Source organism: Bos javanicus, chromosome 24 (genome assembly GCF_032452875.1).
Source record: "Bos javanicus breed banteng chromosome 24, ARS-OSU_banteng_1.0, whole genome shotgun sequence".
In the NCBI taxonomy this organism is placed as follows: domain Eukaryota; kingdom Metazoa; phylum Chordata; class Mammalia; order Artiodactyla; family Bovidae; genus Bos; species Bos javanicus.
Genome location: NC_083891.1, coordinates 33,143,129 through 33,170,698, shown reverse-complemented (window position 1 = coordinate 33,170,698; position 27,570 = coordinate 33,143,129). Strand labels below are relative to the sequence as shown.

At 47.4% G+C, this 27,570-nt stretch overlaps 2 protein-coding genes and 1 long non-coding RNA gene across 4 annotated transcripts in view; 1 reads left to right on the top strand and 2 right to left on the bottom strand.

Moving 5' to 3' along the window:
• On the bottom strand, window positions 1-17,993 carry LOC133237569 (uncharacterized). The gene is made up of 4 exons (XR_009733248.1): window positions 17,907-17,993; window positions 10,722-10,818; window positions 7,673-9,201; window positions 1-6,545 (listed from the first exon to the last, which is right to left on the bottom strand). It is a non-coding gene; the product is annotated as an uncharacterized LOC133237569 (long non-coding RNA).
• Window positions 4,914-26,910, top strand: RMC1 (regulator of MON1-CCZ1). Of its 2 annotated transcripts, XM_061399757.1 has the most exons (20): window positions 4,914-5,043; window positions 5,680-5,756; window positions 8,239-8,323; window positions 9,558-9,614; window positions 10,982-11,068; window positions 15,441-15,581; window positions 15,881-15,984; window positions 17,927-18,016; window positions 18,107-18,212; window positions 18,917-19,028; window positions 20,900-20,944; window positions 21,191-21,244; window positions 21,880-22,008; window positions 22,479-22,585; window positions 24,307-24,426; window positions 24,915-24,992; window positions 25,286-25,390; window positions 25,620-25,688; window positions 25,772-25,997; window positions 26,732-26,910. In XM_061399757.1, the coding sequence occupies exons 1-20, from the start codon at window positions 4,942-4,944 to the stop codon at window positions 26,809-26,811; spliced, it is 1,974 nt and encodes a 657-aa protein (XP_061255741.1). In that variant the 5' UTR covers window positions 4,914-4,941; the 3' UTR covers window positions 26,812-26,910. The 2 variants fall into 2 exon arrangements, with proteins under 2 accessions (XP_061255741.1, XP_061255742.1); XM_061399758.1 differs by lacking the exon at window positions 24,307-24,426.
• Window positions 26,596-27,570, bottom strand: part of NPC1 (NPC intracellular cholesterol transporter 1) — a 49,285-nt gene continuing 48,310 nt past the window's right edge. Inside the window, exon 25 of the mRNA XM_061399756.1 lies at window positions 26,596-27,407. Within this exon, the coding sequence (XP_061255740.1) occupies window positions 27,325-27,407 (83 nt within the window). The 3' untranslated portion in view covers window positions 26,596-27,324. The remainder of the gene's footprint in view (window positions 27,408-27,570) is intronic.

Below are 27,570 nucleotides of genomic sequence, written 5' to 3'. Positions count from 1 at the left end.
TTTGCATCCATTCTTCAATTTAATCTTTAAAGAAACACAGAAACATAAACTGTTACAGACATGAAATGAGGAAGGAAACATCTACCTAAGTAGCACAGGAAATTTACAGCAAGAGCCTTCTGGTAACAGAATTATCAGGTGTGGCGGTGCTGCTGAAAATTCTGTGCTGAATTGAAACTTGGAGACAGTTTGGTGGAAGTAGAAAATAATAGCTTTATTGCTCTGCCAGGCAAAGGGGGATAGAGTGGCCTCCTGCCTCAAAAACTGTGTGGATTTGGTGAGGAGTTTTACAGCAGTGGTTCAAGAGTGGGGTTGCTGATGAGATTAGGATGTGGGGGGGACCTGCACTCCTTTAATCTGGGCTCAAGTCATCTCTTGATGAGCTTCTCCAGTTCTTTTAATCTGGCTTTAGGTCGTCTTTTCTGGAATGAGGAATACTGACATCTTCCATTTATTGGGGTTAGGCTTCCCCGATGGCTCAGTGGATAAAGAATCCACCTACAATGCAGGAGACACAGGGTTGACCCCTGGGTTGGGAAGATCCCCCAGAGGAGGAAATGGCAACCCACTCCAGTATCAAGGCCTGGGAAATCCCATGGACAGAAAGAAGAGTAGCAAGCTACAGTCCATGGGGTCACAAGAGTCGTACATGACTGATCATGAATATTTAAGTTTCAAAAGGAAGCTGCAAAGAGGAAAAAATAAGAACTGGTTAGAACCAACTAGGCCCAAGATGGTAGAAGATTTGACTTCCTGTGGCACTTGAGCCTGATTACAGGCTCACAGTAATACATTAGCTAAATGATACGCCCACCAGCACCAAGAGGGCTGACAGTTGCCATGACAACAACTGGAAAACCCCATATGAGGACTGAAAAGGAGAGCTGCATCAGTTTCAGGTCAAAATCACATACCTGTTCTTGAATAACTCATGTATTCCTCTCACCCTTTCCAATTTCCTCCCTTTTTCCTCAACCCTTCTATATTTTTGGTGTCTCCACCCAAATCAGGTTGAGAAGTTTGCAAACTAGGTTCCTGGTTCTCCATTCTTTGGCCATTAAATAAAGCTTATGTTGCTCCAGTCTCAGCATCTGTTTTGCTACTGGCTGGGCCAGTCTGATTGGAAAAAGAACCTCCTCCGTGGTCAAGGTGAGTCTTGCCCAGGCTAGGACCCCGGCATGGGTCATTGACTAGTTTGGTAACAGTGCCTTTATTGGGGTAGGGGACCCTTGGAGAAGACCCTGGTGAGGGGTGATCAGGAGTTTTGTTTTAGAGATGTTGGTTTCCAGGTGCTCAGAGGTGAAGATCGGAAGGCAATGACAACCCGCTCCAGTATTCTTGCCTGGAGAATCCCAGGGACGGGGGAGCCTGGTGGGCTGCCATCTATGGGGTCGCACAGAGTCGGACACGACTGAAGTGACTTAGCAGCAGCAGCAGCAGAGGTGGAAATGAGGAGGTCACTGGTGTGAGGGCTGAGTAACACAAGACACAGCCCCTGCTCTCGAAGTAAAACAGGAACAGATTATAACCAGATAATTACAAAAATAAATATCAACAACATTTCATGAGATTGAGGGCATGATTAAGAGGCACTGCACACTTCTGGGAAACACAGTGACTTTACAGTTTAGTCGCTCAGTCGTGTCCGACTCTTTGCAATCCCATGGACTGCAGCACGCCAGGCCTCCCTGTCCATCACCAACTCCCAGAGTTTACCCAAACTCATGTCCATTGAGTCAGTGATGCCATCCAACCATCTTATCCTCTGTCGTCCCCTTCTCCTCACACCTTCAATCTTTCCCAGCATCAGGGTCTTTTCAAATGAGTCAGTTCTTTGCATCAGGTGGCCAAAGTATTGGCATTTCAGCTTCAACATCAGTCCTTCCAATGAATATTCAGGTCTGATTTCCTTTAGGGTAGACTGGTTGTATCTCCTTGCTGTCCAAGGGACTCTAGAGTCTTCTCCAGCACTACGGTTCAAAAGCATCAATTCCTCCATGCTCAGCTTTCTTTATAGTCTAACTCTTAGATCCATACATGACTACTGGAAAAACCATAGCTTTGACTAGATGGACTTTTGTTGGCAAAGTAATGTCTCCGCTGTTTAATATGCTGTCCAGGTTGGTCATAGCTTTTCTTCCAAGAAGCAAGCATCTTTTAATTTCACGGCTGCAATCACCACCTGCAGTGATTTTCAGTTCAGTTCAGTTCAGTCGCTCAGTTGTGTCCGACTCTTTGCGACCCCATGAATCGCAGCACGCCAGGCCTCCCTGTCCATCACCAACTCCCGGAGTTCACTCAGACTCACGTCCATTGAGTCAGTGATGCCATCCAGCCATCTCGTCCTCTGTCGTCCCCTTCTCCTCTTGCCCCCTATCCCTCCCAGCATCAGAGTATCCTCCAATGAGTCAACTCTTTGCATGAGGTGGCCAAAGTACTGGAGTTTCAGCTTTAGTATCATTCCTTCCAAAGAACACCCAGGGATGATCTCCTTTAGAATGGATTGGTTGGATCTCCTTGCAGTCCAAGGTACTCTTAAGAGTCTTCTCCAACACTACAGTTCAAAAGCATCAATTCTTCAGCGCTCAGCTTTCTTCACAGTCCAACTCACATCCATACATGACCACAGGAAAAACCATAGCCTTAACTAGATGGATCTTTGTTGGCAAAGTAATGTCTCTGCTTTTGAATATGCTATCCAGGTTGGTCATAACTTTCCTTCCAAGGAGTAAGAGTTTTTTAATTTCATGGCTGCAATCACCATCTGCAGTGATTTTGGAGCCCCCCAAAACAAAGTTTGTCACCGTTTCCACTGTTTCCCCATCTATTTCCCATGAAGTGATGGGACCAGATGCCAAGATCTTTGTTTTCTGAATGTTGAGCTTTAAGCCAGCTTTTTCACTCTCCTCTTTCACTTTCATCAAGAGGCTTTTTGGTTCCTCTTCACTTTCTGCCTTAAGGGTGGTGTCATCTGCATATCTGAGGTTATTGATATTTCTCCCGGCAATCTTGATTCCAGCTTGTGCTTCCTCCAGCCCAGCATTTCTCATGATGTACTCTGCATGTAAGTTAAATAAGCAGGGTGACAATATATAGCCTTGATGTACTCCTTTCCCTGTTTGAAACCAGTCTTCTGTTCCATGTCCAGTTCTAACTGTTGCTTCCTCACCTGCATACAGGTTTCTCAAGGGGCAGGACAGGTGGTCTGGTATTCCCATCTCTTTAAGAATTTTCCACAGTTTGTTGTGATCCACACAGTCAAAGGCTTTAGCATAGTCAATATGTTTTTCTTGCTTTTTTGATGATCCAACAGCTGTTGGCAATTTGATCTCTGGTTCCTTCACAAATCGTCACAAACATAGTGACGTGGAGGACTCTGGGGATGCTGATGACAGCTGTTTGGTGATTGATGGGGCAGCATCTGAAAAACAGGAAATATGCATGAGATACTATTATCTGGGTATTTCAGAGAAGAGCAACAGCAGGGAGAGAAGGGAGGGGTCTGTCTCAGGAAGGGTCATAGGGTGACAACCTGGAACATCTGCAGGGCTCTCTTTAGCTGACCTCTCAGCAGCCTTCGTCAAAGCAGACCACACCTGCTTCCCCAGTCCCTTCACTCAGCTCCACAGAGAACCTCTCCTGGTTTTCTATTTCTCTGGCAGGCTCTGCTTGTCCTCTGGGATTCCTGCTCCTGGCCTTGAAAGGCTGGTTGTGTGTGTTTTCCTTTATGCACCTGTCTTAGGTTATCCCACCCAATTCCATGGCTTCAAATATCATCTACATTCCAATAACTCCCAATTTCTGTCTCCAGTTTTGTCACTCTGCTGATGAGCTTCAGACCTATATGTGTGTTAGTAGCTCAGTCGTGTCAGACTCTGTGCAACCCTATGGACTGTAGCCTGCCAGGCTCGTCCATTCAAGGGATTCTCTAGGCAAGAATACTGGAGTGGGCTGTCATTTCCTTCTCCAGGGGATCTTAACCCCTCCAGGGATCGAACCTGGGTGTCCTGCATTGCAGGGCAGATTCTTTAACGTCTGAGCCACCAGGGATGCCCATATATCCATCTGTGTAACTATCATTTATCTTCGGATTCACGTGTCCAAAACCCAATTCTTGACCTTCCCTACTTCCCTGTCAAACGTCGCAAGCTACTTTGTATCTTAAGAGAATGGTGTCAAAATTTATCTGCTTGTTGAGAACGGACAACTAGGGGGTCATCTGTGCTTCTCCCTTCTTCCCTCCCATCTCTCTCTTCTATCCCTTGAATGAGGAGCTACCCCCTACTTACCCCATCCCCTTCAAGTATCAACGCCATCAAGAGGCTTTCAGACCCGCAATCTAAACTAGTTTTCCCCGTTACACGCTCAGAGCATCCAGGCGCTGACCATGCTCTCCCTTAGTAAGAGGCTCTAGAAGGATGCACTTTCCTAAGACCAGGCGACAGCCCTGCCCCACACGAGCACGCGGCCCTGCGCAAGCTTCCTGTGACCGAGAGGGAGATAGGACCACCGACCGCCCGGAAAAGTGCGGCTGGGCGCCAGGGCGCCCAAGCCCGCCCACTGCACCAAACGAGTTTCTCTGTCAGGCCCTCCGCCCCTCCGCCCTCCAACCTCCGCCGGCTGGGCAGCCTTGGTGCTCCGCCCCCACCGCAAAGGGGAGGAGCCTCCCGCAGAGAGCCCGGTTTGGTCTCCGGCCGGTGGGCCCCACCGCTACGAGGTGGGCGGTTAGTCGCCAGTTTAAGCGAGGAGATCTGCGGGTCACGTGCCAGAGGGTTGGGGGCGTGGCACCAGGAAGGGGCGTGGCACCAGGAAGCGGCCTGAGCGCCCGCGAGATCGCCGCCGCTGCCGCCGCCCGGCCAGACTCCTTACATCCGGTGTTGCTCTACCGGCTTCACGCTGGCGGCCGCCCCCGGGCCCCCCGCCGCCGGCGCGGCGCCCGCCATGGGCGAGGAGGACTACTACCTGGAACTGTGCGAGCGGCCGGTACACTTCGAGAAGGCGAACCCGGTCAACTGCGTCTTCTTCGACGAGGCCAACAAGCAGGTCCGGGCCGGCCCGAGCCCTTCTCCCCTGTGCGGCCCGGCGCGCCCTGCCAGCCGCCCCCGATGCCGCCGGGTGTTCCGCGCGCCGGGGCCGGGGGCCCGGGGATCAGGCCTAGGGCCGCCGCGCCAGTCCCGTCCTGTGAGAAATCCGAGTGACCGGGCTCTGCCGCGGCCAGGGCTTTCTCCCCCGAAGTGACAGCCGGGCGGACCCTGGCGCCCCTCGGCCGCTGCGGTCCGCTCGTGGCACGCAGGTGTTTCCCCGACGCCTTCTCGTCATCAGTTTCCCTTGCAGTCAAGGATTTAGGCGCTGAGATTTTCACTGTTCTCGGGAATTTTGTAAACCCGGGGCTGAGTAGCCGGGTGTGCGTAAGTGCATTCACGGGTTAGAGCTTGCAGCCTCCAGGACCGACCCGATCTCGCACGGCGGGCAGCGTGCCGAATGGTAGCTTGTTTTGGTCACTACTCTGTTGTTTCTTAAAATTCATGTGGACACCAAGCATCCGCAGTTTGCTAAGTGCCACGTTAGTTCAGCTGAACCCAGGGTGGGGCGTAGCAGAAATCATCCTCGCAGGTGGGTATAGATGTCTGGAGCCTTTCAGAGTTCAGCATGGTAAAACGTCGCTGCTTTTTCTCCCAGGTTTTTGCCGTTAGATCTGGTGGAGCCACTGGAGTGGTAGTGAAAGGCCCCGATGACAGGAATCCCATCTCATTTAGGTAATTATCATATTGACGTTTCCAGACTGTTTCAACGTGTAAACAAAATGGTGTTTTTATCTGTTTCTCATTTAGAAGCTTGTTTTATATGTTGGGTGTGGGGCACATCCCTGCCTGTAGGAAGAGGGAAGCAGACACCTGCTATACAGTCTTGGTGGATATCTTTGGACTTCCTGTCAAGAGTGAAGGTGTGCAGTCTTTACTTGTTGTTTTGGGATCCACATACTCTAGTTCGTGTCTCTTGAAATTAACCAGTCAGAGCGTGAGCGTTTGTATTTCTGGTTTCTTGGTGGAAGAGGGGCTTTATTTCCTCTTGACTCAGGGGCTTTCCAGAGCGTTTGGGAGATGGAGGAGATTCCTGGGTTAGTGTTTGCCATGTAATCATGTGTGTTAAAACCTCAGCTTCCAGTATACTTAAGGGGACTGGATGTCCCAGTATATCCCAATGGAACCGGTGTAACTATGGGTAGCAGCTCCTTTCACTTTCAGAATTATCTCAGTTTGGATGATAAACTATCTGATGACCTTAACTCTTGTGATTACAGAGGGGAAAGTACAGAGTTGATCCTCAGTTCAGTGGTGACTTTAAAAACATTTTACAGTTGGACTGTGTAGGAAACAGTTTTTATTTTTAGGTTTTTATTTATTTGGCTGTGCCAGGTCTTAGTTGCAGCGTGTGGGTTCTTTTCCTTGTGGCATGTGGCATCTCGTTCCCTGACCAGGGATGGAACCTGGGCCCCCTGCATCGAGAACACGGAGTTCTTAGTCACTGGACCACCAGGGAAGTCCCTAGAAAACAATTTTTGAAGTAGAAAATGAATCAGCCTCTTTTTCTTTGATCATCCTTTGTTGGGAAAACACTGCTTGCAGTGTGCTGGGCTCCAGGTGCGTGAAGGCTTTGAGTGAGCCTGGCCCCGTTTAGGGGTCGCAAAGAGTCAGACAGGACAGAGCCACTGAGCATGTGAGCACAACCCCCTTTTGGAAGACCCATACATTGAGTGTTGGGAGGCAGGGAGTGGACGCATAGTATTTCCTGTGATAGATATTGTAATCACCCTCTCTTCAGAATGCAGGCACAGAGAAGAGATGGACATTTATCTTGGGACGGGCTGGGGAAGACCACTGCCTGGGAGGGGGAAGGCCTCAGAGAGGATCGAGGCCTGAAAGGGAGGCTTCTAGGTGGACAGGAGGCTTCTGGATGGAGAGAACATGAAGACAAGCTGTCTCCCTGTTGGCGGGGGATTCCCTGGCTGTGTGACTGAAGACGAGGTTTCACGCAGGGAAGGCGTGGGTGGTGGTGTGGCCACTGACAGCAGTCGGCTTGAACCCTCTATATTCTGCTGTGGATTTCAGGGTTCATCTCATTATGTTAGATTGTTTAAAAAAGGCGAAAAGATCAGTATTTGGGAAGAGTGCACTGGTGCAGCATTGAAGCTTGATTAGTTGCTGCGCTCTGAGCCAGTGCAGTGGAAACCTGCCTGAAGGCAGTGTAAACCAAAGACAGTGTTGACTGGCATCCAGTAGGCTCTCCGGGGTTGCTTAGGAAGGTCTGGGGTAAGACTCGCTGGTCGCTTGGGTGTGGAAAGTGGGGGTGAAGCCATGATGATCTAGCCCAGGGGGCTCAGGAAGACTTGAGCGGAGATACCAAGTTTACCCTCTTTGATTTTTTTGGCCACACTGAGCGGCTTGGGGGATCGGAGTTTGCTGACCAGGGATCGAACCCAGGCCCAGTAGTGAAAGTGCCGAGTCCTAGCCACTGGACCACCAGGAAATTCCCTACCCTGTTTTAAAAACGTCTTGTTACTTTTAATAGCTCTGTTATGGTCTAATTATTACTAGCTGCATATATTTGACATACACAGTTGATGAGTTTTGATACATGAAACCATCACCATAATCAGGACAGGGAGTGATACCTTTCCTTCGAGAGTTTCCCCAGTGATCCAGACCTTGGCTTCCTCTTGACCTCCATTTGAAGTGGTTGTGAGACGGAGGTGGAGGCGTCCTCGCGGCGCAGCCTGTGGGGTGCTGGATGCGAAAAAGTAGACTCCTTTTTCGAAAGTGCTGCTATATACTTCAATCAGAAATAAGTAAGTAAATATCTCACAGCTACCAGCATCTCAGGAGAAAAAAGGCGTTGCTGTGAAGGCAATGGAGAGAGAAGGCGGCAGTGTGTGGAGAAAGTTACTCTGGGGTCCAGACTCAGTGACGTCTGAAACGAGGCTCAGGTGAAAGTGCAGTGTTTGCAACTCCTTAGTCACTTGTTACGGCAATTAGGTCAGTTTCTTCTGTCTCGTGTTGCCAGGTGGACTCTGCTGTTTGAAAAGAGGTCCTATAAGCTTCAGAAACATCATTATCATTTTAAACTAAGATTTGCTGCTTCTTGAATATTTAACTTGTCTTTTTTTCTTCTCATAAAATGATAGAAGCTAGAATGCAGTCATGAACTGTACAACTCATCACCTGCTTTTTCTTCTTAAAGAATGGAGGACAAAGGAGAAGTGAAGTGCATCAAGTTTTCCTTGGAAAATAAGATATTGGCTGTTCAGAGGACCTCAAAGACTGTGGTAAGACATATCTTTATAGTACAAAGAAAAGGACGTTAGAAGTACATTTGGTGGGCTTCCCAGGTGGCGCTAGTGGTAAAGAATCTGCCTGCAATGCAGGAGACACCAGAGATCCCCTGGAGGAGGGCATGGCAACCCACTCCAGTATTCTTGCCTGGAGAATCCCATGGACAGAGGAGCCTGGCAGAATACAGTCCATGGGGTCGCAAAGAGTCAGACATTTGAGAGCAAAGAAAATAGACCAAAGAAAGATACACGGTAAATAATAAGAAATACGGAATAGGGAAATATAAAACCAGAAGTACATTTGGAAGAGAATGAACTCCAGAATTCCAGTGTTAAAGGACCCATTTCTATTTTAATTTCATGGAAGCTGTAGTTCCATGCTGCATTGTATTGGAGTTTTTGGATTCTTGAAGATGAGAAAGACATTTAAATGGATAAATACTTAACAGCCTTAGTTTGTCATTTTTGACTTAAAATTTTTTTTTTAAATGTACCTCTTTTTAATTTTTTCCTTTTTTTTGCTGCTCTACGTGGCTTGCAGGAGCTTAGCTCCCCAACCAGGGACCATACTTGGGCCCCCTGCAACAAAAGTGAGGCATCCTAACCCCTGGAATTGGAGAGAATCCCCGTAAAGTTTTTTTAAAAGTTATTTGGAACATCAGGCATCTTTTGTTTTGATGGATAACTGGAACCATAGATTTTGCAAAGCATATTTTTGGCAACTTTGGGAGTTAGCCTTACCTCAGTAACTTCATATTTTCATTTCTCTCATCTTTGAATGCTTGATCTAAGAGCAGATATTCAAATCTGGAGCAGCTTGTTGGCATTTTGGCTTTCGTCAGTATTCACCATCGCCATTTGTAGAGAAAAAGCTGTTGAGAGAGGCAAATCCTGTTTCTTTCTGTCAGTATTAACTGCTAAAATTTTTGGAAAGCCTCTTGTAAAATATAGCAACCCATTTCTCTGAAGTCAGTCATTTGAGGAATGCATTTTCCAAATCAGTTTCTGAACCCTAACAATACGTGGATTAACTCATTTTAAAAATTGGAATTGTCAACCTGCTGCTGATAACGGGGCAATTTGTCCAGATCGGTTGTTTTATTTTTCCTGTCTTTGGGGTTTTGTGTGTTTTTTTTTTTCTGACCACTTTTTAAATTTGTCTTTTTCCACTTGTCTCTTTGTACTTGAAGATCCACACTTCTCCTCTTGTGTGCTTCTTTCCTTTCAGGACTTTTCTAATTTTATCCCGGATAGTTCTCAGCTGGAGTACACTCAGGAGTGCAAGGTATGGGCCGATGGGGTGATTCTGTCTGAGCTGGTGGGCGTAAACTCCAAGGCCAGAGGCGCAGGGTAGCCGGGTGACTGAGAGCACAGATGTGGAATTAGATTGTGCTTGGACCCTGGGATCTGCCTCACGTTGGCTTTGACTTCGGACACCCTTTAAATTTTTTAAAGTGCATTTCTTCAGCTGTAAGACGGAGCTGGCAGGATTAAATGGATGGACGATGTTGAACACCAAGCCCCTTCAGCCCTTGGTGGCTGTTGTCTTCCTGTGGCCCCTGCCCTTCTCCGCTGGGTGGCGTTTCTGGGTCAGACCTTGGATTCCCTTCATAGCAGCCTCTTCGGAGGTTTTCGAAAAAGGAGTTCTTTCCCTCTGTTTCCTGATGATATTGTCTGGACTTGCGCTCCTCGTGTCCTTCCTCTTCCGTCCCTCCCGTCAGTGGAGATTCTAATCCATTTTAATCAGATTTGCTGGGCGTGATGAGCTAGAGGGGGCTCAGCTTAGAGAGCATCTTGGCACCTAGGAAACCCAGCAGAAGCTGCTGGTGCAGTGGTTTGTCTTTGCACATCTTTGTAATGGTTTTGCTACTTGGGGATCCACCTGGGTTCCTGATTTCCCAGGTGGCTCAGAGGTAAAGAACCTGCCTGCAAAGCAGGAGATGCAGGTTTGACCCCTGCGTCGAGAAGATCCCCTGGAGGGGGAAAGGGCAACCCACTCCAGTATTCTTGCCTGGAGAATCCCATGAGCAGAGGAGTCTGGCAGTCCATGGGGTCACAAAGAGTCGGACACGACTGAGTGACTAGTACTTCTGGTGGGTTCTCAGCAAAGAGAGGCCCATCTGCAGACACCTTAGCCCCTGGCAGACTCCGTTGCTCTGTGCAGCAGAGCCTGGTCCTGGCCTGGCTGCCCTGAGGCTCCCAGCGTGGCTCTTCACTAGGTGACTCAGGGCAGGGCTCAGGATCTTCAACCCCACTTTGGGTAACTGCCACAGAAAATCTTTAGGCCTTTAGACCTTTATACCACTAGCTTTTATGATGTGTTTGACTCAGCATATCAGCTGTCTTTTGATTTCTAAAGGTAGAGGTTGGTATCAGAGTGCTGGGCACTTACCTTCCTGCCAAACTCAGTTCCTCCCCCATCCTGTTGACAAGAAGGACTTCACATTCAGGTGCTTCAGTGAGGTGTTTCAGGTGGATATCTGGGAACACTGTATTTAACAGAAAATATGATTTGTTCATAAGTAATCAAATCTTGGTAACTTTTATCAAAAAGCGATATAAACAGCAAGGTACTTTAAACTTTTGAAAAAAATTACAGATTCTTTTTTTTTATTATTAATTAAAAAAAAATCTTTCTGCAATTCTTTTCAGACCAAAAATGCCAACATACTAGGATTCTGCTGGACCAGTTCTACTGAAATTGTCTTCATCACAGATCAAGGAATCGAATTTTACCAGGTATTATATTTATTACTTGGGCTTTCTTGGTGGCTCAGTGGTAAAGAATCAGCCTGCCAATATAGGAGACACAGGTTCAATCTCTGGGTCAGGAAGATCCCCAGGAGAAGGAAATGGCAACCCACTCCAGTATTCTTGCCTGGAAAATCCCATGGACAGAGGAGCCTGGTGGGCTGCAGTCCACAGGGTGACAAAAAAGTCAGATAGGACTTAGCAAACAACCAGGAACAGACGTTTATTACTTACCTGTTCTGGAGCAAGGCTTGTGATCATGTTTTGGCAGCTTTTTGAATTCACTTGGGTTTTTTTTTTCTTTCTAATTACGAGTAATATATATTTTTTTGTAAAACATTCAGATGTTACCTTTACTTTATATGGAAGGTAAAAAGTCCCCCATAATCCCTGGAAGTAACCATTATGAACTAATTTGGTGCCTGCTCCTCCACTTGGTTCCTACACTTAGAAATATGGTTATATTGTATAAACTTTGGGGACTGGCACCTTTTTATTTTTGCATAGGGATATTTCTTAGATATCCTACCATATCTTATTCTGACTGGTATTCAGGTGTGTAGATGTGCTACAGTTTTACCAATTCTTGTTCATGAACATCTTTGTCTCCTAGTTATTACAAACAACTCTGTAGTGAGTTCAAGCAGTGAATGAACTTGTAAACGTTGCTTTATATTCTTAGATGACACAATTCTTGGAAGGGCAATTGTAATCTAAGTATCAATAACTAAAAAGCTGAACAGGACTTCCCTGGTGGTGCAGTAATTAAGACTCCTTGCTTCCAGCGGGTGGTATGTGTGGGGTGGGACTGTTGAAGGTTCTGTCCCTGATCAGGTAACTGCGATCCCACATGCCAGCAACAAGGCCAAAAAATAAATTGGGAGTAAGAACTAAATTAAGAATAAAAAGTTAAAACCTGAACAGATACTGTTAAATTTCTTCCAGAAGTTGCATTCTCACTAGCAATACAGGAATCTCCATTTTCCACACCATTAGCAGAGCTAGATATCATAAATCTGTAGACTTTTGCCAATCTTGAGAGGTGGAAAGCCATTTTAATTTGCGTGTTTCATTAGGAGGGTGCTAAGCATCTTTTGTGTATTGTACATTTGTGTTTCCTGTTTTATGAATTGCCTTTTTATCTTAAAAAGAATATTAAAAAAAATTTTTTTTAATATTGTTATTTTATTTATTTTTATTTTTTGGCTGTGCCATGTGGGATTTTAGTTCCCCTACTAAGAATTGAACCCTTGCCCCTGGCATTGGAAGCTTTAACTACTGGGCCGCCAGGGATGTCCCAGATTTTAACTGTGATTAAAAGCACATAACATGAAATCTACCATCTTAACCATTAAGTGTATAATTCATGAGCGTTAAGTATTTTCACGTTGTAGTGAAAACGAGCTCCAGAACTTTGATCTTGTAAAACTGAAACTCAGTACCTATTGAACAACAACTCCCCGTTTCCCCTTTCCCAGCCCGTGGTAACCACAGGTTTCCTTTCTGCTTCTATGAATTTGTCTGCTTTAAGGTCCTCTACCTCCTATAAATGGAATCGTACAGTGTTTGTCTTTTTCTGACCGTCCTGTCTCACTTAGCATTGTGTCCTCAAGGTTCATCCATGTTACAGCATGCGTCAGAATTCCCTTCCTTTGCAAGCCTGAAAAATATTCAATTGAATACATACACCACATTCTGTTTGTCCATTTATCTACCAACAGACACTGGCATTGCTTCCATTTTTTGGTTATTGTGAATGATGCTGCTATTAACACAAGTGTGTGAGTATCTCTTTGAGACCCTGCTTTCAGGTCTTTTGGGTATATAACCCCCAAGTGGGATTGTTGGATCACATAATAATTCTGTTTTTAATTTTTGAGGCATTTCCGCAGAGCAGTTATGCCATTTTACATTCCCGGCGACAGTGCACGGGGGTTCCGGTTTCTCCGTCTCACCACTAACACTTGTTGTTTTCTGTTTTATCCATAGCAGTCATCCTGCTGGGTGTCAGATGGTATCTCATTGTGGTTTTGATTTGCATTTCTCTGATTGGTGATGGTGTACACCTTGTTCACGGCTTGTTGGCCTTTTGTTCGTGCTCTGGATGAGGTCTATTCCTCTTTTTAAAAAAATAATATTTATCTTTGGCAGTGCTGGGTTTTTGTTGCTGCTCAAGGGCTTTCTCTAATTGCAGTGAGCGGGGGCTACTCTTCGTTGCGGTGCTTGGGCTTTACATTGGAGTAGCTTCTCGTGGCGGAGAAGGCGATGGCACCCCACTCCAGTACTCTTGCCTGGAAAATCCCATGGGTGGAGGAGCCTGGTGGGCTGCAGTCCATGGGGTCGTGAAGAGTCGGACACGACTGAGCAACTTCACTTTCACTTTTCATTTTCATGCATTGGAGAAGGAAATGGCAACCCACTCCAGTGTTCTTGCCTGGAGAATCCCAGGGACAGGGGAGCCTTGTGGGCTGCCGTCTATGGGGTCGCACAGAGTCGGACATGACTGAAGTGACTTCGCAGCAGTAGCAGCAGCAGCTTCTCGTGGAACACAGGCTCTAGGGCAAGCAGGCCTCAACAGTTGTAGCACGTGGGCTTAGTTGCTCCGCAACTCGTGGAATCTTCCCGGACTAGGGATTGAATCCCTGTCCCCTGCATTGGCAGGCAGATTCTTAGCCACTGTGCCACCAGGGAAGTCCCCTCTGTTTTTAAATTGGGTTATTTTCTTTTTGTCAAGTCGTAGGAAGTGTTTGTATAGTTTGAATATTAACCCTTTATCAGATAGATAATTTGCAAATACTTTCTCCTGTTGTGTAGGTTGCCTTTTCACTCTTTTGTTTACATTGGACTTTATCTTTCAATAACTAACTTACTGACGTAGTAATGCATCTTATGTTATCGGAACATAATTGATCAGAGTGTTTCAATATTAACTTACATAACAAATTGCTGGCCACAGGCCTTAGTTTCTGCAAAAAGCCCCTGGTCAATAATGTATTAATCTGTTCCAGCTGCCTGATCTATTGAGAAAGCTCCTGAAATCTCTTAAGTGGAGCCAATGTGGAGAGGGTTAGAATTCTTTCAGGTGTTAAGTTTGTTGCCCCAACAAAACCAGTGTAATTTAATTTAGAATATACAAATGGAGGAGGCACACCCGTGTAACACAGGATGCTGTGAATGCCGTGGTACTCTGCTGGAGGTATGTTATCAGAACCTCAGTGACTGGCAGAAAGGAAAGCTACCTGAATCCCATATGCACAGAAATAGAATTTTGTGCCTGTGACTAGCAAGGAAAGGATTGTGGCTTTACAGAAGGGTTCCTGGGGCAGTCATTTAAAAGTATATCTTTCTGTAGATATAGAAAGAGTGTACATTCTACACTCTATACAGAAAGTATATCTTTCTGTAGATAGTAGAAGAGTGTACATTCAGGTTATCTAGGTTCAGGTCATCTAGGTGGTTTTAAGATCTTCAAGAAATAAGTTAGAAAGAAAGAGGACTCTGACACATCTTTATTTTATTATCCCTGGATCATCAAGAAACCCATGCCCCCAGTGCTGACTTCCAAGTCAGTTCTTCAGGGCAGTGTTCTGGGAGCATTAACATCATCTTTGGGCTCCATTCAGCACTCCTTAATGTATCAGGAGATTCTGAGTATATTTTAAATGTGCTGTTATTATAAGACAGTTACTCGGTTTGCACATGGAGTCTCATGAACATGTCTGTTAGAAGAAGGATACCCCCTTACCCCCAGCCTCAGACTGAGCGGGAGACCAGGACGAAGGCTGATTCTGCAGGCAGGGCAGTGGCTGATCTGGTGCATGTGGCTCTAGGGCGTCGGTTTATTTCGCTGGATCCATGACAAGCAAGGATGCTGCTGCTCCCCACCCTTGGGAGGATGGTGCCTGGGAATGTGGGAATGTGGGGGCTTGGGTGGCCCTGGAGTGAGGTGGGCTGCCTGGGTTGTCACGGGTTCCTTTGCCCCTTGGAGCCTTATTTTTTCCCCTCAAATCAGCCTAATGATGCCCAGCCCTTGGGGACAGGGAAAGAATAAATGAGCTAAGATTTGGAAGTGTTAATAAGCACAAGGCTGGAAGAATGGTAGCTGTAATAAATAAAAATGATTTTTTTCCTACTTAACTACAAACTGCTGCTTTTTATGATTTTCTTTGTGTACTATGTCAGTTTTGAGGTATTTTCTTTTTTATTATTTTGGCCGTACCTTGAGGCATGCAGGATCCTGACCAGGGATCAAACCCGCGTTCCCTGCAGCAGAAGCACAGAATTCTAACCACTGGACCACCAGGGAATTTCCCATTTGCTGTTTTCAAATAAAGCTTCTGTTTCTTGAACTTTGTGTCAGGTGTTACCAGAGAAGCGGAATCTGAAGCTCCTGAAGAGCCAGAACATCAACGTGAACTGGTACATGTACTGTCCCGAGGGCTCCGTGATTCTGCTGTCCACCACAGTGCTTGGAAATGTGCTGCAGCCCTTCTACTTCCGGGTAAGGGTCGGCCTCCCTTTAAAAAAGTCCTCTGACCTTGTTCCTCCAACAGCCTAACTGATCCTCTAACTTCAAAGGGGCAAGTTCCTCCAACAAGAGCCTCACCCCTTCTGACCACTAGAGGGCACCCCATACCATCCCATCTCCATCAAGAATGCATCCTAAGGCCAGGCCCCTGGAACCCTGAAAAGGAGGGGAAGACTCAGTGCATGTGTATCCTCGGTGCTTTGATGTGGGCAGTGCTGGAACATCAGAAGGCTTAATAAGCTTCTGCAAAAACTTTTTTCTCCCCCAAACAGGCTGGCACCATGTCGAAGCTGCCCAAGTTTGAGATTGAATTACCAGCTGCCCCAAAGTCAACTAAACTGAGCCTCTCGGAGAGAGATATTGCCATGGCGACAATGTATGTCTGTCCTTTGGGAGAATTCCTCCTCATAATTGTTTTCAGTGCTGTCATGATAGGAGGTTGTAAGCACACCAGGGCTGCCCTGGCTCCTGTAGCCTCAGAACACACGAGAAGGACCCCCCTTCTCCACTTCGGGTCTTATGAATGTAGAAAGCTCCTCATCTTCCGGACATTCTTTTCTGATTTTATTGACTTTGTGATCTTAGAGAAGTTTTTTTTCACCACATTAGTCTGATAAAATGAGACCACTGAGCCAATTTATTTCTCAGTTTCAGAAATTTTTTTTAGTTCTGAGTTGAAGCTTATCAAAGTTTTTTTTAGATAAAATATATCATACTTGTTCTAAAGAAAAACATAGTTTACATTTTTTATCTAACAGATGTAGCCCTAAATTATTTGTGTAGGAAGGTTTATTTTCATTTGGAAATGTAGATAGCTCAATTTAAAAACTTTATTATGAAAATATCAAACACAAAAATAAAACTGATTCAGAGAATCTCCTATATACCCAAATTCAACAACTATCAACACTTTGCTTCTAAATTACTTCTGATTCTTCTGTGGCCTAAAACTGGTTTCCAAATGGTAAAATATTTTTAGCACTTCAGTTTAGTTCAGTCACTCAGTCGTGTCCGACTCTTTGCGACCCCATGAATCGCAGCACGCCAGGCCTCCGTGTCCATCACCATCTCCCAGAGTTCACTCAAACTCACATCCATCGAGTCGGTGATGCCATCCAGCCATCTCATCCTCTATCGTCCCCTTTTCCTCCTGCCCCCAATCCCTCCCAGCATCAGTTTAGCACTTAGAATGCTTTTTTTTTTTTTTAAAGAAATCTGAGGCATGATGGTGTAGAAAAAGATAAAATGAGAAGTCTTTGCAAAAGGAGACCCTTCCCTCTGTCTCTTTCTTATCCCTGAGGCAGGACCCAGCACAGTGTGAACTCCTAGAACAAAAACCTGCCTACAGGAACTGGTCACAGCAGCACTTATCAGATGAGGCTTAAAAATGCAAAATGATTATCCTTTCCTATGATTAAGGAATGAATTCATTTTACAAAACTGGTAAATCATAGAAAGTGAAAAGAAAAATGGACTTGGCATATTACTCTGGGCTTCCCAGGTGGCGCTAGTGGTAAAGAATCCCTCTGTCAATGCAGGAGACTCAGGTTCAACCCCTGGGTTGGAAGATCCCCTGGAGGAGGAAGTGGCAACCCAGTCCACTATTCTTGCCTGGGAAATCCCATGGACAAAGGAAGCTGGTGGGCTACAGTCCATGGGATCGCAAAGAGTTGGACATGAATGAGCACATGAGCACAGCATATCACTCAAGAACTATTAACAACCTGTATTTCTTTCCAGTAGTTTTGGACATGCTGCATAAGTTTGTAGGTTGTTTTTTTTTTTTTTTAATACTGTGATCAAGTTGTATTTAGTTTTGCATCCCCCTTTTTTCACTTAATATTAGATTTCTTTTTTTTTTTTTTTAAGATAATTGCACTTTCTTTGTAAATGTTTCTGTTGGCTGCAGAATATCTCATGCAGAATATCTGATGGACTGGGTATCTTGCAATTCACTTACCTTATAACGGAGAAGGCAATGGCACCCCACTCCAGTACTCTTGCCTGGAAAATCCCATGGACAGAGAAGCCTGGTGGGCTGCAGTCCATGGGGTTGCTAAGAGTTGGACATGACTGAGCGACTTCACTTTCACTTCTTACTTTCATGCATTGGAGAAGGAAATGGCAACCCACTCCAGTATTCTTGCCAGGAGAATCCCAGGGACGGGGAAGCCTGGTGGGCTGCCTTCTGTGGGGTCTCACAGAGTCAGACACGACTGAAGCAACTTAGCAGCAGCAGCATGGCCTTATAATTCAGCATTTAGAATGGAAGGATGTCAGATGACCAGCGTGACTTACGTCTCCTTGTTCTCTGATAGATACGGCCAGCTGTATGTTCTCTTCCTGAGGCATCATTCTCGGACCTCCAACAGCGCTGGAGCAGAGGTGGTCCTGTATCACCTACCACGGTACGCTAATGCTGTCTTCCCTTTTCTCCAATTTTAAAATACGAACCACAGCTTGTTGATCTATTTTGTGACCTTTCTCTTGTCTTACAGAGAAGGTGCCTGTAAAAAGATGCACATATTGAAGTTAAACCGGACAGGGAAGTTTGCCCTAAACGTGGTGGACAACCTGGTCGTGGTTCATCATCAGGACACAGAGGTATGAGTGTAGGGGCATGTCCTGCTCCAAGGAGCTGTGGAAATGGACAAAACATTCTGAAAAAGACTAGAAAAAATGCTCTTTATGCTCAAAGTTTTGCTCTTCCAGGTAGAAATGGGTTTGGTCTTGTAGATGGTTTAGGAAAACCCTACCAGTTGATTAGGGGAATTAAATACTGTTTCAGAAAATAACACACATGAGATCAAACTTGGGAATAGTCATTTGGTTGAGTCATCTAAGCCAGGAATTCCTGCGAACCACTGTGTTGCGTTAGCCCCTGAGCCTTGCACTTCCTTTGTGAGTGTAAATGATGGTGGTTTTGAGGCCATGTGGCTCCAGAGAAAGCACTAGAATGCCTGTCAGCTGGGTGTCTGGTGGGAGACAAGCCACTTCCCTCCTGGAGGCTGGTGACACCTGTGTTGTTAACTAATGAAGATGTTGCAAGTTAAAGTGAAAAGGCTGTGTTCCCACCACTGGAGCCCTTCAGAGGCAGCAAGTCATAGATGTGGGGATCCATGTGAGAGCTGGCGGAGAGCTGTGATGTCGCAGCAGAGTCCTCCTCAGATAGGCACCAGCATACAGGGGTTGATCGCAGACACGAGGCTCCTTCAGCCGATCTGAACAGAAGACGTGAGGTCCCGAGAGGGCGGGTGGAGCTGCGGTCTATTGGACTGATACCACGCAGTTGTCTTTCTGCCCGCCAGACGTCGGTGATATTTGATATCAGGCTGAGGGGGGAATTCGATGGCTCTGTCACTCTGCATCACCCGGTGCTCCCAGCTCGATCCATCCAGCCCTATCAGATCCCCGCAGCAGGTAAGAGGGGGTCGCCGTGTGTGGATGGAAGGGGGAGCAGGCCCAGGGCTTCCCACATCTGTTCACTTTTCCAGGGCTGGTCCTGTCTGTTTTTTCTAACATCACTACTGAATCTTGGGCTTCCCTGGTGGCTCAGATAATAAAGAATCTGCCTGCATCGCAGGAGGTGCGAGTTCAAGTCTCTGGGTTGGGAAGATCCCCTGGAGAAGAAAATGGCAACCCACTCCAATATTCTTGCCTGGAGAGTTCCATGGACAGAGGAGCCCGGCGGGCGACAGTCTTTGGGGTCTCAGAGTCGGACATGACTGAGCGACTAACACTACTGAGTCTATAAGTTAAAGTTGTGTTCTCATGAAAAGCGTTTTGTAAGTGACGTGAATCTCCCTTTGAAGAAAACAGAATGATTCTTTTCTCTGAGTTTTACAATGGAGCATTGTGATTACCCACTGAAGCTCAAAGTTTTTAATGTTGAGTAAGATGCTGACGTTTCTGTTTGTCTCTGCTTGGTAACCCTGTGGTTAAATTTTGCTATTTATGGCTGTTATTTAACCTGGGATCACTTCTCTTTATCGTTCTTATGTTCTGTGTCACTATGATGACAAAGACTGTTGTCTTCCCTTGACTGGTGGTCATGGGAAGTGTTAAGGCTGTAGTTGTGAGGTTATTCTGAACCCATCCTCCGACCCGAAGAGGCGGCAGTGAGAAGTCAGAGGAGAGAGAAGGTCAGGATGTCAGAAAAGGGGAAAAGCCATTTCGTTCCTTTTGCTTTTACTCACTGTGACTGACTGCAGGGGAGAACTCAGACCATGTTCTTTTTCAAGGAGAGAGGAGTCTGGAGCAGGTTGGTTGTCGTTGCCATGTATAAACCAGAGTCAGAAGTGCACATGTGGAACTCTGGGAGGAGCGTTTTCTTAAAGGAACCCTTCTCAGATAGCTTTGGGTTGGCCTCACCCACTGACAGGACGTCCGATTACCTGTCCTGAGAAGAATCAGGTCAGGCTCTTGCTGATAGTTTAGCCAGAGCGCTGCTTCGTGCCTGCGCGCTGGGACTTGCAGGATCAGCCAGCTGAGCAGAGTTTGAGAACAAGCTACAGTTGACCCTTCAACAGTGAGGGTTAATCTGCATATAACTGATGGTCAGTCCTCCATACCCATCATCTGCACCTGAAGACTCGGCCACCCACAGGCTGTGCAGTCCTGTGGTTTCTACTGTTGAGAAATACCCCTGTGTAAGCGGGCCTGTGGAGTTCACCCCTGCCTTGAGGGTCGGCTGTAGTTCTCACATCTGATTAGGTCTCAGCCTTCTGTGTTCTTTCCAGCTTCTTCCTTTTCCCAGGGTAGTTGAAAGATGTCAGCACTTAGAGTAGATGGTGTCAGATGAATGGCTGGTGTCTGCGATGGCTTACTCAGCATGAAAGTAACTGCTGGTAATTGGGGCAAAAACAACTCTAAACATTCCAGCCTGGTCCTCTAATGGGGCGGGGCCAGGGAGCTGGGGTGGGTGGGGGTGGGAGGAGGAAGTCTGTACAAAGTTAACATCTTTTCTAACCAGCTGATTAAAACCTGTCTTCAATCTGAACTCACCCAGGTGACTTTTTCAGTTCTTTCTTGTGCATGTGTGTAAAAAAGCAAGACAGCGCCACGAAAGAAACTTCAACCCGCTTTCCGCTTCTTTCAAGACTTCTTCCTTTAAGACTTCTTCATGGATTGTTCTTGACTTCCCTCTTGGGACATGCCAACTCACTTTCTCCTTACTTAACTGCAGTCGAATGAACACGCACTGAAGCCTTTAGGAAGTATTAAGTGTCGTACTGGTAGCACTTTCTGGTTGGGTTACTTAGCCCTTACACACGTGCCTTCTCTGTTTGTAGGTCCGGCTCCTGTGACCAGCCAGTCCCCCGTCCCGTGTAAACTCTGTATCTTTTCCAAAGGCCTTGGCAGGGCCGGGGAGGGGAGCTGTCACCTCTCCTTATACAGGGGTCTAAGGGAGGTCCAAGCCTCCAAGTTGGGTGAATTACATCATGGAAAGCACCAGTGGGGTTTCTCTGTCATCGAGGGCCGGGCCTCCATGGGGGCCGCGGTGAGGGGTGGGGAGGATGCTCATGGGAGCTGGGTTGCCTCCTGTCCTCCTCTCCTGGAGTAGCGTTTCCTATAACGTGTGGATTCTTCATCGTGGATCGTCTTCCAGCCCGACATCATCATCAGCGCGAGTCAAGGTGGGTCTGGGGTGCGGGTGGGGGTGTCCTGTTAGAAAGACGAGCTTGTGGATGGTCTCCTGTCTGTCTCGAGGGTACCAGCTCGGTGCCAGCCCTGGGGAGAAAGGGCTGACTTGGACATTTCCAGTGAAGCCTTTAATTCTCTCCCAGAGTCCCACTGAGGACTGTGCCCACTGCCCAGCAGTGAGGGTGTTGGGAGGTTCGAGGACCGGGGGTGCCCAGGGCTGGGAGGATGGTGGGTTCCAGGGCTCCTTTGGGAGCTACCGGAATTGCCTTCGACTAACGAGTCAGAGCAGAAGAGGAGCCCAGGACCAGAGTCTGTGCCTGGGCTGCCACCTGCTCTCCCATCAGCGCTGAAGAGGAGGAGGCCTGTATTCAGTGGATGCTCTGCGAGTGTGCAGGGAGGGTTCCTCTGAGGAATCAGCCAACACGCAGAGGTCGTTGGCTGTAGTCCCACTCTGGTGTGGGTGTCCTGAGCGTCGCAGCCTGGGCTGTGTTGAGTGCATACATTGACTCAGCTCTGCAGCATCACCGCCCCCCATCCCTGACCCCGCCTGCCGGGAAGGTGGAGGGAAGCAGCTCTGGGGCCACTGCTCTGGTTTGCAGCCAGGGTTCAGCATGCCGTCTCTCCACAGGTTACCTCTGGAACCTCCAGGTGAAACTGCAGCCCATAGTGAACCTCTTGCCAGATAAAGGCAGGCTCATGGACTTCCTCCTGCAGAGGAAGGAGTGCAAGATGGTCATCCTGTCTGTGTGTTCACAGAGTAAGTAGGGGTGGTGGGCCTTCAGCCTCTCCGTCTGATTCCTGACACGGCCTGCATGCCCACCGCAAGATGGGCCACACTCTTCTGTCTGCAGCCTGTGGGCTCAGTGACAGGGGCATCATTTAACCCCCTGGAAAGGCTGCTTGGTATAAAAATGATTTGTCCCTGCAAGACATTTCTTGGGTAGGAGAGACTAAAAAACAGACCTAAACCTGGGCACACCCGAGGGTAGAGGCTGCCCTCTCCAGCTGGAGAAGAAACTTGTTTCTGAGTCCAAGTCACTCACGACGTTGTGTCTGTTAATACTCTGAGACTCTCCTGACGCCCTCTGTTAGTATCCGGCAAGGGCTGGTGACCCCCCTCAGGGCCCCCAGCCCCTAAACTGTGTCATGTCTCCTGGTGACCCTCGGAGACGAGTCCTTTCTCTCCTAGCGTGTCGGCTGACCACTGTGAACCTTGATTCCTTCCAGTGTTGACAGAGTCAGACAGAGCGACGTTGCCCGTGATAGCCACCGTCTTTGACAAACTCAACCAGGAGTATAAGAAGTACCTGGATGCCGAGCAGAATTACACGATGGTAAGTTGTACGTACACCTTACATACAAGGTGGGACGCTCCACCCCTCCCCACCCTGGGTATATTTTCAACGTAATTATAAGCAAGATTCTCATAGATTGATAACACTGAGGTTTGCCCTGTGCCAGAGAGCATGGTGGATATTTACAGGGAGCGTAAACTTAAGAGTCCCCGTGTCCCCTGAGCTTAGAGGCTGACTGTCACTTAATGGCTTCCTCTTCATCTGTTGTTTTTAATCTGTGTTTGGTCATACACATGTATAGATCCTTGGTCTACCTTTATGTAACAGATAAGAAAATCAGTCTCATTTTGCATTATTTTATGTCTTTCTGCCAAGCCAGAGTCTAGACTTTGGTAAATCAGTAAATCATTTTGCCACATCTTCCTTTTAGGATGGAAAAGCTATAAAAATAAGACTTATCCTGTCATTCAGGCAAGCTCCTTTTAGGATCCTGATGATTCAATATCAGCACTGAGCTTTTCCTGGAGTGGGTTCAGGTGTTCTTTGGACTTCCCTGGTGGTCTAGTGGTTAAGACTCCATGCTCCCAGCACTTCCACTGCTAGGGGCATGGTCTGGGACCAGCTCCCCCGGTCTGGGGACTTAAGATCTTGCATGCCACTTGCGGCCAAAAAAAAAAAACCCACAAAATTGTCAAGTGTCTGTTGTGAAAGGTAGGCTTCTCAGGGTCTGCTATACTGTTTCATAAGTGTGTCTTCTGAAGCTAGAAGGAAGTTCAGGACAAGTGGGATGAATTATTTGCCTTCAGGAACCTGAGTAGTACGAAGGCTAAAAATGGCAGTGGTTTTAAACAATAACACCCCCCAGAACCCCTTCCCTTTAGCTTCTCAGGGATAACAGGGCTGAGGCGCAGCATGCAGCTTTGTGTGGCCCTGTCCTCGCCACACGCCCTTCTGGAGTGGTCCTGTTCTTGCCGCTGGTGTTCTGGGCAGAGGGGGCAGCAGGTCTGATCTCAGAGGGCAGTCTCTGTGAGCCCCGATGCTGTGGTGCTCTGGTTTGTAAACCTGTGGGAGTCAAGAGCGCAGTCCACCAACACCACCACGGGAACATGTTGGGCTTCTGCAAATGGAGGTTCGCAGGTGCCCCCTCGCAGAGTCAGCATTACAAAGTGAGGTGAAGTCGCCGAGATCTCACAGGGCTTTCTTGCTCAGTGACATTTGGGGAGCCTTGCTTACCATTTAAAAAGCTACTGAGGGAATTCTCTGGCGACCCAGTGGTTAGAACTCTGTGTTCTCAGCACTGAGGGCCCGGGTTCAGTCCCTGGTTTAATATCCCACAAGCCTTGCTGCTCAGCCAAAAAAAAAAAAATTCTATTGATACTCATTGTAAGATATTTTTCACCCAGTGTAGGATCTGGGTTTTGTAAAACAAAGATGCAGTAGCCATTTTAATTAGACAACAAATGCCAGATGGTTTGCAATTAACAATATTAGGGAGTTATTTTAAGAGGTTAAAAAAAAATAATTCTGAATAAAACTAATGTCTTAGGCTTTTTAGCTCCATCTGTGAACACTGGGGTGTCCTCAGGATGGTCAGCTCTGCCCTGCCAAACACCCTCTCCAGCCGCACTGCAGTTTGTCCAAGTGCTGCCCTCTGCTCACGTCCAGGCTCACAGCATCTAGGAATTTGGTCTTTTGGGGCTGACTGCAAACGTGCCGTTACCCAGAAGATGCCTGAGATCCTGTCTGTGGTTTGTGTGCAGGCCGTGGAGGCGGGGCAGAGCCGGAGTGGCCCGCTGCTCAGGAGGCCAGTGCGCACCCAGGCCGTGGTTGACCAGTCTGACATGTACACCCATGTTCTGTCAGTGTTCACGGAGAAGAAGGTAGGGGAGGCTGGCCAGCCCGCTTTGGGCTTAGGATTCCCAAGGCAGTGATCATACTTGAAGGGAATTGAGGAAAAAGAACCCAGAATGTGATTAGAGTAACCGAGCTATTCAAGTGAGGACTAAATGAATGCTCATCGTTTGGCCTCTAATACTCAAGCTTAAATATGATCACAGACCAGGGAGAGTCTGGAGGGTGGCTTAGCGGTAAAGAACCCGCCTGCCAGTGCAGGAGATGTAAGAGATGCGAGTTTGATCCCTGGGTCAGGAAGATCCCCTGGAGGAGGGCATGGCAACCCACTCCAGTATTCTTGGCTGGAGAAGCCCATGGACAGAGGAGCCTGTGGACTACCGTCCATGGGGTCGCACAGAGTTGGACATGACTGAAGTGACCAAGTCCAACACAGCACAGCCAAGTGGAACCCCAGAAGCCAGAGGGCAGGTGAACAAGGAGTCACATGTGTGTCTAGCCATTCTTCTCTGTGCAGGAGACGCCGCACAAATTCGTGATCGCCGTGCTCATGGAGTACATCCGCTCCCTGAACCAGTTTCAGATCACAGTACAGGTACCTCTGTGGGCCCACGTTCCAGGGACAGGGAATCATTAGAGTAAAAGCAGCATCACTGTCTTAACTGAGGTGGCTTTCAATATCCCACAAGGGTCTGCACACCTGGCTCAGAGTGAGTCACCCCCCTCACAGGACCCTGTATTCTTCAGTGGGATGATCAGTGTCAGCTGAGGGTTGCGTTCCTGCACATAGACCCCCTTCTCTTTGTGATGGGAGCTTCACTTAGAGCAGCTGTGGGCCTCGGCACACGGCGTCTCTGGTCTGTAGTTGAGTGGCACTGTCTGTCTCAGCATTACCTGCACGAGCTGGTCATCAGGACGCTCGTCCAGCACAGCCTCTTCTCCACGCTGCACCAGTTCCTGCAGTACCACGTCCTCAGCGACTCCAAGCCTCTGGTGAGTGCCAGCCAGTGGGACCTCCCTGGGGATCCAGTGGCTAAGACTCTGCGTTCCCAATGCAGGGGGCCCAGGTTCGATTCCTGGTGGGGTAACTAGACCCTGCTTACCACAAGTAAGAGTTGGCATATTGTAACTTAAGACCTGGCATAGCCAAATAAAAACAAGTATAAAAAATACTTTGACCTTCCAACATACTGTGAATCCAGTCTGAACGTGTGTCTTTCAGGCTTGTCTGCTGCTTTCCCTAGAAAGTTTTTATCCTCCTGCCCACCAGCTGTCTCTGGATATGCTGAAGGTAACTGATACAGCCAAGTTTCAAACCACACAGAAGGCTGTTCCTACTGCTTGCACTGACCCAGCTTTCTACCTTATTTCCAGCGACTTTCCACAGCAAATGATGAAATAGTAGAAGTTCTCCTTTCCAAACACCAAGTTTTAGCTGCCTTAAGGTTCATCCGGGGCATTGGTGGCCATGATAACATCTCCGCACGGAAGTTTCTAGATGCTGCAAAGCAGACTGAAGACCACATGCTTTTCTACACGATATTCCGGTTTTTTGAACAGCGAAACCAGCGTCTGCGAGGGAACCCTAGTTTCACACCAGGTGAGAATAGAGCTGCAAGACAGCTGTGGGGCAGCCACATTCAGTACCAGGAGATCACTGGCGGCTGGGGTGGGGCGAGAAAGCTTTTGGTTTGGAGAACTCTTGGGCTAGTTCTTAAAGAACAAAATTTTGTACCAGCCCGCATAAGCCTTAGCCTGTTCACTGTAGTGAGAGTGGATTCAGGGTGCTGATGGAGTTGGGGTTCTGCTCTAGAACTTTCAGGGAGTGATGGGGTGGAGACAGTGTCATCTGGGCACAGCTGTGTGACATCTGGGCCTAGAATGGCCCTTTCTGAAGAATTAGGAACAAGACCGGAAATGGCTGCAGAGGGTTGTCAATGGCCTGAGGCTTGTTAATGTTTCATTTTTAGGCAGGATGCATTGGCCAATCACTCTAATCTCCAAAGTTATGAAATCTAAAGCATCCTTTTCCTCAGGATGGGGGAACCTGTGACTCCTTCAGGGCTTCCAGTATTTACAGATCTCCCCGCTTCTCTACCGTCTCCCAGGGCAGACGGCGGGGTTGCTGGGGGCTGTCAAGGCACCAGCCAGTCCTGTGATGGCATGAGCTGTGTGAACAGAAAGGATGACTCAGAAGCTTAGGAAAACAAAGTATTTAATGAGAGAAAAATAAGTTAAAACCCAGTATCCACATCTAGGAGCCGCAAAGTGTTTCCTTGTTTTCCTCCTTTTGTGCCTCGTTTTAACAGATGAAATCTGCATTTTCCTTTACAGGAGAACACTGTGAAGAACATGTCGCTTTTTTCAAACAAGTTTTCGGAGACCAAGCTCTAATGAGGCCTACAACGTTCTGAGGTCACTTGCTAGTTTTTTTTTTATATATATATATATATATATATAAAATGTGTACAAAGTTAATTTATTGCGTTAATAAAGCTCTTTAAACTACAAAATGTTGTAATAAAGTATGTATCTACCACATCCTCAAATGTTACTAAAAATAAGGTGTAGAACTTGTGTGATGGCTTACTCCTGAAAAAGGAGAAACATTGCATTGATTGGCCTTTAGGAAGTGTCAGTGAGCGGACCGCAGGCTCCCTAGCGCCCCCATCTGGCTGCCTGAGAACCAGGCCTCATTCCTGGGGAACGGAAAGGTGCCCCAGCGCCCTGGGGCTGCCTCCAGGTTCAGTAATGCTGCTTCCAGTCAGAGTCTGCATTCCTGAGTTTAAAAGCGCTATAGCCAAAGCGGCTGCTGTTAAGTAGCCTGACGCTTGCTCACGTCCAGGGTTCAACCGAGCCTCGACAACACGGTTGCTGTTGTAAACCAACCGACCCGCAGACACAGTCTCACTTCAGGGAGGGGGCAGCTAGAAGTTGAGGAGCTGTTCTCGTTCTGTACCTCTGTATCGCTGCTGCGTGGTCAAACTTTTGGCTTTATTTATTGACGGGCCTGTGAGGGATAAAATAACTTATGAATCATTTCTTGAGAAAAAGAGATGGTTTCTACTGTAACAGAACTTCCTGTTCTCCAGAGATTTAAGGGGGGGGAACCCCTCATTTTCTCAATCACAAAGCTATAAATCCAGCAAATTAGTACTGTTCTGTCGACCACG

Excerpts from the sequence above, each read along its gene's own strand:
- RMC1 (XM_061399757.1), top strand. The coding sequence starts at position 4,942 with ATGGGCGAGGAGGACTACTACCTGGAACTGTGCGAGCGGCCGGTACAC. Across the intron at positions 5,044-5,679 it reads TCGACGAGGCCAACAAGCAG|GTTTTTGCCGTTAGATCTGG; the intron begins GTCCGGGCCGGC and ends TTTTTCTCCCAG. Across the intron at positions 5,757-8,238 it reads AGGAATCCCATCTCATTTAG|AATGGAGGACAAAGGAGAAG; the intron begins GTAATTATCATA and ends TTCTTCTTAAAG.